General features: G+C 53.2%; 1 protein-coding gene across 6 annotated transcripts in view; it reads right to left on the reverse strand.

The window, feature by feature from the left end:
• Positions 1–10,239: 10,239 nt before the first annotated feature.
• Ctdp1 (CTD phosphatase subunit 1) overlaps positions 10,240–13,230 on the reverse strand; it is a 58,591-nt gene continuing 55,600 nt past the window's right edge. For 3 of the 6 annotated variants that reach the window (XM_070038802.1, XM_070038807.1, XM_070038808.1), the window contains exon 13: positions 10,240–11,104. In XM_070038802.1, coding sequence (XP_069894903.1) covers positions 10,963–11,104 — 142 coding nt within the window. In that variant the 3' untranslated portion in view covers positions 10,240–10,962. The remainder of the gene's footprint in view (positions 11,105–13,230) is intronic. The other 3 variants (XM_070038805.1, XM_070038804.1, XR_011375902.1) reach the window with 2 other exon arrangements.

The following is a 13,230-nucleotide window of genomic DNA, read 5'->3' on the forward strand; positions in this document are numbered from 1 at the left end:
CTTGTCCCTTGTCACGTGTGTGCGTGTGCGTGTGCGTGCTCGTGCCTGTGAGGGAGGCCACGCACACGGTGGGGGCTGGGGAGGCTGGGCTCAGGCGGTGGTTGGAAGGATGGGCGAGTGAGCTGCAGGTGCCCGGGGAAGGCAGGGAGCTGTGGGCGTCCGCAGGGCATGTGAGCTGCGGGTCCACGGGGGAGGGGAGGGGGCAGAGAGGGGAGGGGAGGGGGCAGACGGGGGAGGGGAGGGGGCAGACGGGGGAGGGGAGGGGGCAGACGGGGGAGGGGAGGGGCAGACGGGGGAGGGGAGGGGGCAGACGGGGGAGGGGAGGGGGGTACACGGGGGAGGGGAGGGGGCACACGGGGGAGGGGAGGGGGGTACACGGGGGAGGGGAGGGGGCAGACGGGGGAGGGGAGGGGGCAGACGGGGGAGGGGGCAGACGGGGGAGGGGAGGGGGGCAGACGGGGGAGGGGAGGGGCACACGGGGGAGGGGAGGGGGGCACATGGGGGAGGGGGCACACGGGGGAGGGGAGGGGGGTACACGGGGGAGGGGAGGGGGCACACGGGGGAGGGGAGGGGGGCACACAGGGGAGGGGGCACACGGGGGAGGGGAGGGGTCACACGGGGAGGGGAGGGGGCACACGGGGGAAGGGAGGGAGGTAGACGGGGAGGGGAAGGGGCACACGGGGGAGGGGAGGGGGACACACGGGGGAGGGGAAGGGGCACACGGGGGAGGGGAGGGGGGCACACGGGGGAGGGGAAGGGGCACACGGGGGAGGGGAGGGGACACACCGGCTGCAGGCACTCGGGAAGGGCACATGTGTGTCCAGAGCCTGTGGAGTCGGCCATCATGGGCACTGAGCTCCCCCTGGTGCTGGGCTGTGGCCTCCGCCTGAGCAGCTGGGCACATGCCTGCCCTGTGCTGTTCACGGAGCCCTGCCTGGCACATCCAGGCCTGGCGGGTCCCGCCGGCCTGGCCCGGCCCCCTCGGGGACCTCTCCAGGTCTTTACAGCCCTGTGGCCTCACTCCCTCTGACGAACACTGCACGGCAGAGCCCACCGGCTGGGAATCCAACCTGTGGGGTTTGGAGCGCGCTCTGCCACCAAGTTCAGAAATGATGAGCTCCAGCATTGAGAAGGGCCTGGCCGTGGCAGGCTCAGGCCTGTCCTGGGGTGTGAGGCACCGGGTGTCCTGGCCTCCCCTGTACCACAAGGAAGGGGGCTGCGGGGGTCTGGGGCCCAGAGAAGCCTTGCTGCCTTCATCTCCTCCAGGACGGGAAGAAGGGCGGGTGACACCAGGGTTGGAGCTGAGATGTCTTTGGTGTCATCTGCACTGCTCATGGTTGGAGCAGGACGGCTCAAAGCCACCTGGTGTCCTGGAGTCTCGGGCGGCTGGCGTCAGAGTGGACACGACCTTCAGGAATCTAAGCACGGACATCTTTGCAGGCAGCCTGCTTTCTTCTGACTGCTTCTTTTCCACTGGAGTTTTGGGGTGGGGATAAGAGGAAAAACTGCCACTCCCTCCATTGTGGGGCAGCCCGTGGACCATGAACCCCTTGCTCGGTAACTGAACTGCCACCTTCCACATCTTGTTCTCAGTTTCAGGCTTCTGAGGAGAGCGGCAGCATCGAGTTGAGCAGCGGGGCTGACTCTGTGTTTGGCTTTGGGTTGTCTCACTGGAGCTGGTCCTGGGGTCCGGCTGGAGCTTTCTTGGATGTGCTGATGGTGCGGTGCACCGCCGCAGGGTGTCAGGGGCCTCCCGCTCCGTGTCAGGCATCGGCTCCTTCCTCGTCATAGGGTGCTGGGACCACGCCTGCCAGGGGTACTCAAGGACTAGAAGGGCTGTTTCTGTGACCACCAGCAAGTGCTGCAGGGTGCTGAGTTCATGGGGTGCTGAGTCTACTTGGGGTGACCCTGGCTCTGTGAGCCCAGGGGGGCGCGGAGCCTGCCCCATCCACAGCCTCCTCTCCCAGGACCCTGACGCACGCAGCCTCTGCCATTTTCAGAGGAACCCTAGCGGTGCCACCGATCACGGAGTGCCCGGTGAGCTGGGTCTGGCTCACTGGTCTGTGCCTGCGTGTGCCCAGAGGCTGCTGGCCAGAGTTCCAGAGCGTCACGAATGTCCACCCTGTACGGGAACAAAATGTGACTGAATGCGACAAAATGCCCAAGCAAAGCAACGACCCGGCAAGGGTGGGTCTGCCTCTCAGTCTCAGGACAGGAGGGCAGCCTGTGACCAGGAAGGAGAGCAAGGCCGTTAGCAGCTTTTTCCTTCTTCCCTGTCCACCTGGGTCCCATCCTGTGGGGGCCCCCGTGCTCAGGGGGGTCCCCCCCTTAGTTACTCCTCTCTGGAAACGCTCCACAGGAGTGCCCGGCCTGCGCCCTGCCGGCCCCTTCCACGCTGCTCCTGTAGTTGAGCAGCAGGGTACACCAGCCTCACGCCGCTCTGGTCTGGCCGTCGGTCACCGTGCCTATCACAGATTTATCAAGCTGAACATTGGTGAGCCGTGGTCTTACCCATCTGGCAGTGTCCTCTGGGTGGAGCCCAGCAGCCCGGGGAGAGGCCTGTGCGGGCCCGCAGGCTGGGATGGAAGGGCTGGTCCCGGGAGCAGACTCTCGGGCCTCGGAGCTGGCCTCAGCAGCAGAGGGAGGCGTGAGACGGGCAGGCAGGCAGGCAGTGCTGGGCTGAGACCCCCCGCTGCAGGTGGGCTGGTTTGGGAGCTGGGAGTCAAGGGTGACAGAAGGAAGGGCGGGCATCCGGGCGTTCCAGGAGTTGCTCCGCCGGGAGCCCGCCGCCATGTGGGGGAAGGAGACGGCGCGCCCGCGGTCGGTGTTTCCCGCCCACCACACGATTCTCATGAAGACCTCAGGCTCCTCTCTGTCTCCAACCCCGGTCCCAGTCTCAAATCTAGATGGACTTTTCTGGAACACACTTTTATTTTTTATTTTTATTTATTTATTTTTGGGTCCGGTCATGGGGCCTGAACTCTGGGCCTGGGCGCTGTCCCTCAGCTCTTCAGCTCAAGGCTAGTGCTCTACCACTTGAGCCACAGCGCCACTTCCGGCTTTTTTCTTTTTTGCTTATGTGGTGCTGAGGAATCGAACCCAGGGCCTCAGGCGTGCAAGGCAAGCGCTCTACCACTGAGCCACCTTCCCAGCCCAAACACTTTTATCTTTTAAAAGATGTATTAATTGTTCACTTTATTAGACTACCAGCCAGTAAGGTAGGTTATTTCGAATGAATTGGTCTATTTAAAACACATGTTGATGTTCACATTGACTTTGTTTTCTTTCGCTGTGGAAAGTCTTTTTCTGCTGATCAATTATTTTATTTTGTAAATTTTATCTTATTGGCAAGGTGATGTACAGAGGGGTTACAGCTACATAAGTAAGGCATTGAGTACGTTTCTTGTCAAACACCTTCCCTCCTTTTCTCCCACTTTCTCTCCAATTACCACCCTCCCTAGAGGTACGGTTCCTTCCTAACATACTGTCTTGTGGGTATCGCTGGTGCGTTGGCTCATCCTTTGTCCTTTGTCTTACCATTTTGTGATTCCCTTTCCCTTCCCCAAATCAGATAAACATATATACAAGACACAGGGTACCAAAATCAAAACAGTGACAACAGGGGATAAGCCAAAGGGGAAAAAAGAAAAAAGCCACCTTACACAGTACACTTAAAAAAAAACACTTTTTTCCCCCATATCTTGGAGTTCATTTTGATTAGCATTATTTTATATGGTCATATGTACTAGCTATTGAGCTATTATGACAGCAAGGACTATCCTAGACATATACTAATTATTACAAATAAGGGAGACCATGGGACCTAGGTTTCTTTGGGCCTGGCTTACTTCACTTAATTTGATTTTTTTCCAAGTTTTCCCATTTCCTAACAAATGGGGCAATGTCATTCTTTCTGATGGAGGCACAGAATTCCATTGTGTATATATACACATTTTCTTGATCCATTCATCTACTGAGGGGCATCTGGGTTGGTTCATATCTTAGCTATGGTAAATAATGCTGCAATAAACATAGTTGTGCTGGTAGCTTTAGTAGGGTCTTGTTTATGATCCTTTGGGTAAATGCCCAGGAGTGGGATTGCTGGGTCATAGGGGAGCTCTATGTGGAGTCTTTTGAGGAACCTCCATACTACTTTCCAAAGTGGTTGAACAAGTTTACACTCTAACAGTGCAGTAGGGTTCCCTTCTGTCCACATCCCCTCTAGCATCTGTTGTTATTTGTTTTCTTAATTATGGCCATTCTAACTGGGGTGAGGCAGAATCTCATTTGCATTTCTTTTATGGCCAGAACTGTTGAAGATAGATAACATCATGTGTCTTTCGGTCATTCTTATATCTTCACAAGAGAAGTCTCTTTTTCACTTTTATTCCAGTTATTAATGGGTTGTTTCTTTGAGGATTTGTTATTGGGGGGATTTAATTTTTTGAGTTCTAGGTATATTTTTGATATGAGGCCCTTGTCTATTGTATAGCTAGTGAAGATCTTCTCCCAATCTATGGGCTTTCTATTTATTTTGCTGTTTCCTTATCCATGCAGAAGCTTTGCAGTTTAAAGCAATCCCACTTATCCAGTCTTCCTTTGATTTGTTCTGTTTTTGGATATTTATTTATGAAGTTTCAACCTATGCCAAGGAGCTCTTTTGTATTATCTCATCTACTGTCAATACTTTCTACTCTGTTTTTTTTTTTGGGTCCGGTCGTGGGGCCTGCTCTGGGTCTGGGCGCTGTCCCTCAGCTCTTCAGCTCAAGGCTAGCGCTCTACCACTTGAGCCACAGCGCCACTTCCGGCTTTTTCTGCTTATGTGGTGCTGAGGAATCGAACCCAGGGCCTCATGCGTGCAAGGCAAGCGCTCTACCACTGAGCCACCTTCCCAGCCCTCTACTCTGTTTTTTATGTCCCTTCATTTTTAATTGCTTCAATTTCTTTTAGATCTTATATTGATTTTCTTTCTTGATTTGATTTTCAGTATCCTATCTCAAATCCGTTAGCTGAGCGGCTATCTTTTCAAAGGACTCTCTTTCCTTCCAATAGGATTCCATGAATTCCTCTAATAATCTTTGGTTTATTCACCGTGTTTGTATTTTGAGAACTATGCTTAGGCTTTTCATTGACTGCTCTGCTTCCTGTCTATGTTGAGTGGGAGTTTCTTATGTTTCCATGGCTTTTTTTAGTGACGTTGGAGTGTGCGGGCTGCTGTGCGTCAGGCCGGGCCTGGCTGTCAGGCCTGGGCAGCTGCTCATGCTGACCCTGGCCCCGCCAGGTGCCTCCCATGGTCTCATTTATTCATCAACTCTAGTGTCCCAAAGCTTGTGCTGTAGCTGTGACCATGTGACACTAGGCAGCAGCCACGACGAGACTCTGGGAACGGAGGGGGGATCTGAGCCCTCCTAAAGAAAATAACCCACCCTGAGCGCCTTTGCTGATTCAGGACCGCAGATCTTCTGAGCTAGTGCCATTCTGGCTTAACATCCGGCTCATGACTCAAGCCCATCTTTGCTTCTGTCTCATTTTTTGATCGTGGTTAGTTCTTCACCGGCATGGTGAGGTTGCCACAGTGATGCCCATCCCGTGGGTGAGGACAGTTAGTGCTGCTGCTGCTGCTGATAGGTGGTAGTGTGACAGTGCGAGAGGCATGCTGGGAAGCGGGACTCCGGCTCCCCTGCCCCGCAGGGCATGCTGGGAAGCTGAGATTCCAGCCCCCCTGTCCCCCAGGGCATGCTGGGAAGCTGGGATTCCAGCCCCCCTGCCCCTCAGGATGTTCAGATGGCACGTGATCACCAGGGTCAAAGGCGGTAGCTGGGCCCAACACCACACCCTAGAGGCCCATTGGGCTTTGCACGCAGGAGCTGCCGCTGTCCTTCAGAGACAGGTGAATCCACTCACTGGGAAAGAGACCACAACACATGGTGCCAACAGCAGTGGGGCCCTGCCCCCCTGGGCCACTCAGCACAGACGCAGTGCCTCATGCAGGCACAGGAGGGAGCCGATGGTCACCACGCCAGGACAAACACACACACACACACACACACGCACGCACGCACACACGCGCGCGCGCTCCTGTCAGCCCCTGTGGCCTTCTGCTTGTATGGATAAGTCCGTATGGCCCACAATTGATGTCATAAACATCCACTATCCACGTGGTCCCTGCCTGAGCCTAAGCAGTGGGACTCCACTGTATTGGTCCAGGTCCTTGCTCACAGGTGAGATTCTTTTAAATCCAGGGGAGAGGGCTTAAACACAGGGTCTCCTATAAGCGCCTTAAAGCAACACACCTCTGTCCTCTGGCACCTCCCAGGGAATGAAGCGTGGGAAGGGACACGGTGGCCCTGGTAGAGCCTACTGTGAGTGAAGGCAGGAGGCTCCAGTATTGGGGAGCACAGGCCACACTTCTCCAAGCATCTAAGGTTCCACCCTTATGAGATTTGAAAGGGCGGGGGCAACAGCAATCAGGAGGTACTCTTAGCAGCTCACGCACAGGGCTGGGCCTGCAGGGGCCACCACTGACATCTCTCTCTGCGGCAGCCCGTGAGTGCTGCACCTTTAAAGTAGCACTTCATCACTACTCTACGACACCCACACATTCTCCTTGCCCTGTCAAACAGGCTAGGAGCCTATTTTTATGTCCCCAAAATGTAAGTGCATGCCAGCATCAGTGCAATGATCAGACCGCAGTGTACTTACTGTTCTCAGGGGGCACATCTGGGACACAGGAGAGGCTGTGGAGCAGACTTCTACACCTGGCAGTCCGCTCTGGAGGGGCTGCACGGTCCACCGGGGAGGGAGGCCAGGCCTGCTGGGGCGGCCCGAGGCCTGGTCCGGGTGAAGGTGGCTCAGAGGCCACTCTGCTGTCTTCCCGTACGGCATCCACTCCTTTGGTGGAAAGGTGATGGAGGATTAGGAGATGAAGATGTGCGTGGGGTCTCTGGCAAGATGTTGCTTCCTGGTGCCCCAGGGCCCGTCCTAGACTTCTGTTCAATTCTGCCTGAGTGGGCCTGCAGGGACTGTGGTACACGGGCAAAGGCTGAGGAGAGGAGCCCCTCCAGGAGCTGGACGTGTCGAGAGGATATCTCCCATTAACCACTCAAACCTGGGAAGTGGCGCTGAGGCTTGAGTGGCCAGAGAGGCTCAGGGATAGCGCCCAGGCCCAGTTCAAGCCCCACAACTGATGGAAGAAAAAAAAATCAGGCCAGGTGCTGGTGAGCTTCATGCCTAACTACTACTACAGCTGCTGGCAACCTCTCAGGAGGCTGAGATCAGTGGATAGAGGATCTTGGTTTGAAAAGTCTTAGATTCCATCTTCAATTAACTAGTAAAATACCAGACGGGGTGTGGCTCAGGCAGTACAGCATTGGCTGTGGACAATCAAGCCAAATTGAGTGCTCAAGGCCGAGTCGAAGCTACAGTACCAGCACCAAAAACAACAAAAATGTTGGGGGGGGGGGGTTGAATACATTTTAATGAAAGGAAAAGGTGAGATTTAATGAGATGATTCTTAACTCCATAGGGAAATGTGAGAACAGTGAATTTTTTTAAAAGGCCAGAGGAACTTATTCTTAAACCAGCTTGATGTGTGCATCTCATAGATAACCCCATATGAAGGAGAACTGGGGGTGCAGCTCAGTGGTGAAGCATTTACCTAGCACGTGCAAGGCCTTGGGTTTAGGCCCAGTTTGTTACGTTGGAGGATGATGAAGCAGCACTTCACACCAGTGTGAAGGCCTCTGTGAGCAGTCCTGAGACTGCAGACCCGGCTTTCCCCCAGAGTGTGAACTGCACACCAGGCTTCCACGGCATGCCCAACAAAGCGGATGTCAGGCTGGAAAGAAAACTACAGAGAAGGTGGTGAGGAGGCTGTGTCTGCCTCAGGGTTAGGAGGGGCCCACACCCTCCTGACACAGAACCACAGTAACCAGGGGAAAGTTAGCAACTTCCAGCGTCAAGTAACAGAGATGAGTGACAAGTGATTAAGCAATACAACAACTCCATAAGTAAAAGAGGGAACTGCCAGTAGAGAACTAGGGCGGCAGGGGTGGGGTGGGATTCACGTGTGGGCAGGAGACAGCACAGACGCATGGGGAGGCTGTCGGCTCATATCCAACCACCGTTCACGTTAGCACTTACTCACACGAGTGAAAAACCACTTAAAAATCCTGCACAGGGATGTCCATTTATTCATAATTGCCCAAGATGTCCTTCAGAACACATCGTTACCAGTGGCCTGCCATCTAGCAGACTGACTGCTATTCAGAGACATGAAGCCACAGATGGGCACTGGTGCGCTGCAGTAGAACCTAGCCTGCAGATTCTGACTCTGCTGTGGGCGCCTGACAGATCCCACGGTGGACAGGGCCTGTGGGGTGGACCCGGGGAAGCACACAGGGAGTTTAGGGCAGAGGTGGTTCTGTGGGGTTCTATGGTGGCGGATGCCATCATGCCTACCAGACGAATCCGGCGGAGATGACTGCCAACACTTCAGCCACAAGGTTCTGGGGGAAAAGGCTCCGGTCAAGCGCTCCCCCACCCACACAAGCTGGAACAGAGGCGGCTGTGGGAGCTGGGGAGGAGGCTGGACAGCAGCTGAGAACCCCACACAACTGTCTGGTACCTTCAAGGACAGAGGCCTGACAGCCACGTGCATGTTCCAGACGGAGTCTTAACAGTTGCACTCACAATTGTGCTGGTATATTTCGGAGACAGACGTAGACCCAGCACCAAGGCCTTTTACTCTTTGCTTCCCAGGGAAAATTCTGACTGGAAAACACACATTTTGCGTATTGCTGTTGAAGAGTACTGAAGGAATCAAGCGCAGCACTGGGCCATGCTTGCGTCTGTTTGCCTATCACCAGTTCCTACACCCGGAATTAGGGACCCTCCGCCCTGCCCACCTCACTCAGTGTGTAGACTCCTGGCTGAGCTGCAGGGGAGACTTGAAGGAAGACAAATCTGAGAGGAGGATCTGGGCTCCTACAGCACCTGGGCATCTGGGGTCTAGCCATACACGCAGCTCTATCCACATCTCACAAAGTGAGCTGATCCATGAAGATGAGCAAACTGGGATTGTGGCTGCCACAGGTGGCTTAGCGGAGTGGGTAATGCATAGCCACGGCCCAATACTTTTGCTACCAGCGGGGTGGCTAACACAGGAAAGAAAGCATTTGAACAGTGATGTCTTCAGGAGCCAGGCATGGTGATACACAGCGGTCCAGCTACATGGAGGCAGGGGTAGGAAGACCATGGGCAGCTGGCTGGGGTGGGTGGTGCGGGGGGGTGGGAGAGGGCTGGTAAAAAGCACAAGAGCCTCATTTGAAAAACAAACTAAAAGCAAAAAAAAGAAAACCTGGCCAAGGGACAGACTGCTTATCCAGTGAGGCCTTGAGTTTAAACCCAAGAGACAGAAAAGAAAATACACACGTACCAATGACTTTAAAAAGTCACTCACAGCCAGGCACGGGTGGCTCACACCTGTATTCCTAGCTACTCAGGAGGCTGAGATCTGAGGACTGCAGTTCAAAGCCAGCCTGGGTAGGAAAGTCTGAGTCTCTCACCTCCCAATTAATCACAGAAAAAGCTGTAAGTGGCACTGTGGCTAAGTGGTAGAGTGTCAGCCTTGGGCAAAAGGAACTCAGTGACAGCACCCAGACCCAGAGTTCAAGCCCCAGGCCTGGGAGAGTCATTCATCCAAGCGGACGCCCCAGTGTTCTTCATCGTATGATAGATCCAGGACATGGCTATGGCATTCTGGACCGCTGTGGACTTCCTCCCCATTACCCACAGCTCAGGGAGATCAGGCTCCTGGAGGGGAAGCTGAGAGGTTCTGCAGAGATCCCGGTGCACCAGCTGTGAAGAGCCACATGCCCACTCTGCCTCAGGGACGGCACATGCCCTGGGTTTGGCAGCCACAGCCTCCATGGGTTTGGCAGCCACAGCCTCCAACAAAGGCACTCTGTAGCCACAAGCACCAGTCAGGACTGCTTCCTCAGGTGCTGTTTTACTAACTGGGAATGGCAATGATTCTGTATACCATTAATGTTGCCCCCAATAACAGGAGGACTAGCAGGCACAGAGAAGCCAATCTTTCGTGTGCATGTTTTCTCTTCTGCAAGTTCTGACAGGAAATCTGCTCGGCGACAGTCACCTCACACAAGATGATGTCCAGCTGGAGCTGAACTCCAGGCAAGCACGAGCCTGAGGAGGTGGCCTGCCCACTCTACCACGCGCTGGAGAAGAGAGCTTACAAAAAGCATCTTTATTAAATGAAAGAAGAATCTGCTCAGTGGGTCAAATAGGAAATATACAAAAACTTTACATCAGATCTCTTAAAGCACAAAGCCACCCAAGAACAGGGAGGCCCCGTCTCATCAGGACACCTGTGGTGGAAGGCCGGCATGGCTGCTGGTAAGCCAGGCTGCGGGGAGTCACGCCGAAGCCTCGGGTCCCCTGCAGGTCCCCTAAGGGACCGGAGGGTGGCTGGGCCGTCTAGGCCTGCCCTTGATGCTCTTTACAAATGTATGTTGCTCTGTTTCACTTAAAAATCCTTCAAAATTCTGACAGTTCCAGTTATAAAAAAAAGCAGGACAAGATGCCAGGTTCCTGCTACATTGTTCTAAGTCTTGTTGGAGCCCCCAGAGTCTTCACCCCAAATAATATGCTGTGGCATTTAAAGGGAACTCCCCAAACCCCTTACTATGCAACAACCAGCTGCACACCCATCTTGCGGTGCAAGGCTCTGCTGAGCTCTTTGGCATAGCACACCGACCCCTGTAACACTCTGTCACCTAAAAAAGTAGACTCTCCTATAGTTAAACTTCTTAAAAACACCCATTTCTGCAAAATAATGTGTTTCTGTTTGTGGAGCTCTGCAAAATATACATCTTTCTGGAGAAAAGGGACCTGGGCCGTGGGCTGGACAGGGCAAGCAGGTGGCCAGCTCCGCAGGCCCGGTCACATGAGGTCGTTCAGCTCAGCCTCCAGCGCCGCGGCCATCTCGTCGGCCTCTGAGCTACTGCCCTCCTCCTCCTCGTTGCTGGACCCCTTGCTCGACTCACTCGCAGCATCCTCTTCATTCAGCTTCCTCTTGTGGCCTCTGAAAAGAGAAGCAACGCCACTAGGAAACGCTGGCTGTGGGCAAATCTGTAACTCAGCACTGTCATTTTCTGATCATGTCTGGTCTCAATGCAAGGGAGTTGAGGTCCGGGGGGAGGGGGGAGGGGAGTCCCACCAGGGGTCAATCCAGGTTCCACATCAGACGGTATGGTGGATGACAGAGGGCCATGTGTGCAGGCAGAGACCACCTCAACCTTTAAAAAGCATACACAGGGCATGAGATTTTTAAGTTGATAATAACCATTATAATGCTGGCAGTCACAACAAAGGAAAATGTGCCGGGCGCTGGTGGCTCACGCCTGTCATCCTAGCTACTCAGGAGGCTGAGATCTGAGGATCTCGGTTCAAAGCCAGCCTGGGCAGGAGAGACCATGAGACTTCTATCTCCAATAAAACCACCAGAAAACCAGAAGTGGCGCTGTAGCTCAAGTGGTAGAGCGCTCGCCTTGAGCTGAAGAGCTGAGGGACAGCGCCCAGGCCCAGAGTTCAAGCCCCACGACCGACAAAAAAAAAAAAAAAAAAAAAAAAAAAGGAAAATGTGGCTAGAAGAGCAAGAGTGTGACCACACTCGGTGCTGGGTCCAGACTGCAGGTGGGGAAGGCCTCTGCTCATCAGGATGGAACATGGGAGTCAGCAATGTGATGGCACAAGGTTTCCTGTCTCCACCACAAGCCACCATGGACAGTAGCTAGCTGATTTTCCAAACAGAGACGCACAGCTACCTCTCTTTACTATTGCAAAGTTCCAAACACTATCAGAGTTGGACTGCCAGAGAATCCAGAACATACTAAAAGCCAGTCCCGGCAGCAGTGTGCCACAAGGTGAACTTGCTTAACAATTCCAATTTCTCAGGCAGTTCTCGCAAATCACTCTAATAAACGAACTAAATCAAGTACTAGCTCTTAGTAAAAGTAGCGAGTACCTCTGAGAACAAAGATCAGCTCCGCCTCCAGAGAGTCGGAGACTGGAGCCTGCTACCCGTGTCCTCCTAGTTTGTGGGTGGTCTTTTCACTCTTTCAACAGCATTTTAGGACAAGTAAATGTGATCTTTCTTTTTGGCTGGTCGTGGGGTCTGAACTCTGGGCCTGGGCGCTGTCCCTCAGCTCTTCAGCTCAAGGCTAGCGCTCTACCACTTGAGCCACAGCGCCACTTCTGGCTTTTTTCTTTTTGTTTATGTGGTGCTGAGGAATCGAACCCAGGGCCTCAGGCATGCAAGGCAAGCAAGCGCTCTACCACTGAGCCACCTTCCCAGCCTGTAAATGTAATCTTTTGTTTTATGGCCTTAATACTTTCAGTATTATGACTAAAAACTGTACCACATCGTCACAAAGATTTTCTCCTATGTTAACGTCCTTCATTTTGTGTGTGTATATGAGTGCGTGCACGCACGCATGCACAACATACGGGAAATGGGGCTTGAACCCGGGGCCTGATGCTGAGCTTTTTTTTTCCTCTCAAGGCTAGTGCTCTACCAGTTAGTTGAGCCACAGATCCACTTCTGGCTTTTTGGATCTAAGAGTTTCAAAGATTTTTCTGCTTGGGCTTTTTTTTTTTTTTTTTTTAATAGCATTTTAAAAAATTGTGATTAAGTGATCACATAAATTCCACAATATTGTGAGATAGTGATACTTAGTTAAAGTCACAAACACATTCTCACCTTCATGGGGCAAATTGTCTTTATCATGGTCTATTAAAGTTTCTGAGTTCTATGAGCTTGACAATACAGTTTTTTTCTTGCACCTCAGGTGATATGTACATTTTTTCCTTTTGCTTAGTGTCAGCTGTTTCCTCTTTCCTGCTCGTTCCCTTCCTCCCATTGCTGTCAATGAGTTACTGAGTTTGTTTTGATCAATGACCAGTGCGGCTGATGGGTCCCGCTGTTGTATGTTTTCCCCTGTTTCCCTCTGTTTCTGTGTGGCTTAGGCTGGTTTTAAACCACAATCTTCAATCTCAGCTTCTTGAATAGCTAAGATGACAAGTGTGAGACACAGGTGACCAGCTGGTATTCTGAGTGAATTTCCATATTTGGACATTTAACTGCTGTAGAATTATTTGTAGGAAGGAAAACTGGGAAACTATGCAGAAATATACACATAAACACCTATG

The sequence above is a fragment of the Dipodomys merriami genome, unplaced genomic scaffold (genome assembly GCF_024711535.1).
Source record: "Dipodomys merriami isolate MVZ:Mamm:240054 unplaced genomic scaffold, mDipMer1.0.p SCAF_297, whole genome shotgun sequence".
Lineage (NCBI taxonomy): Eukaryota > Metazoa > Chordata > Mammalia > Rodentia > Heteromyidae > Dipodomys > Dipodomys merriami.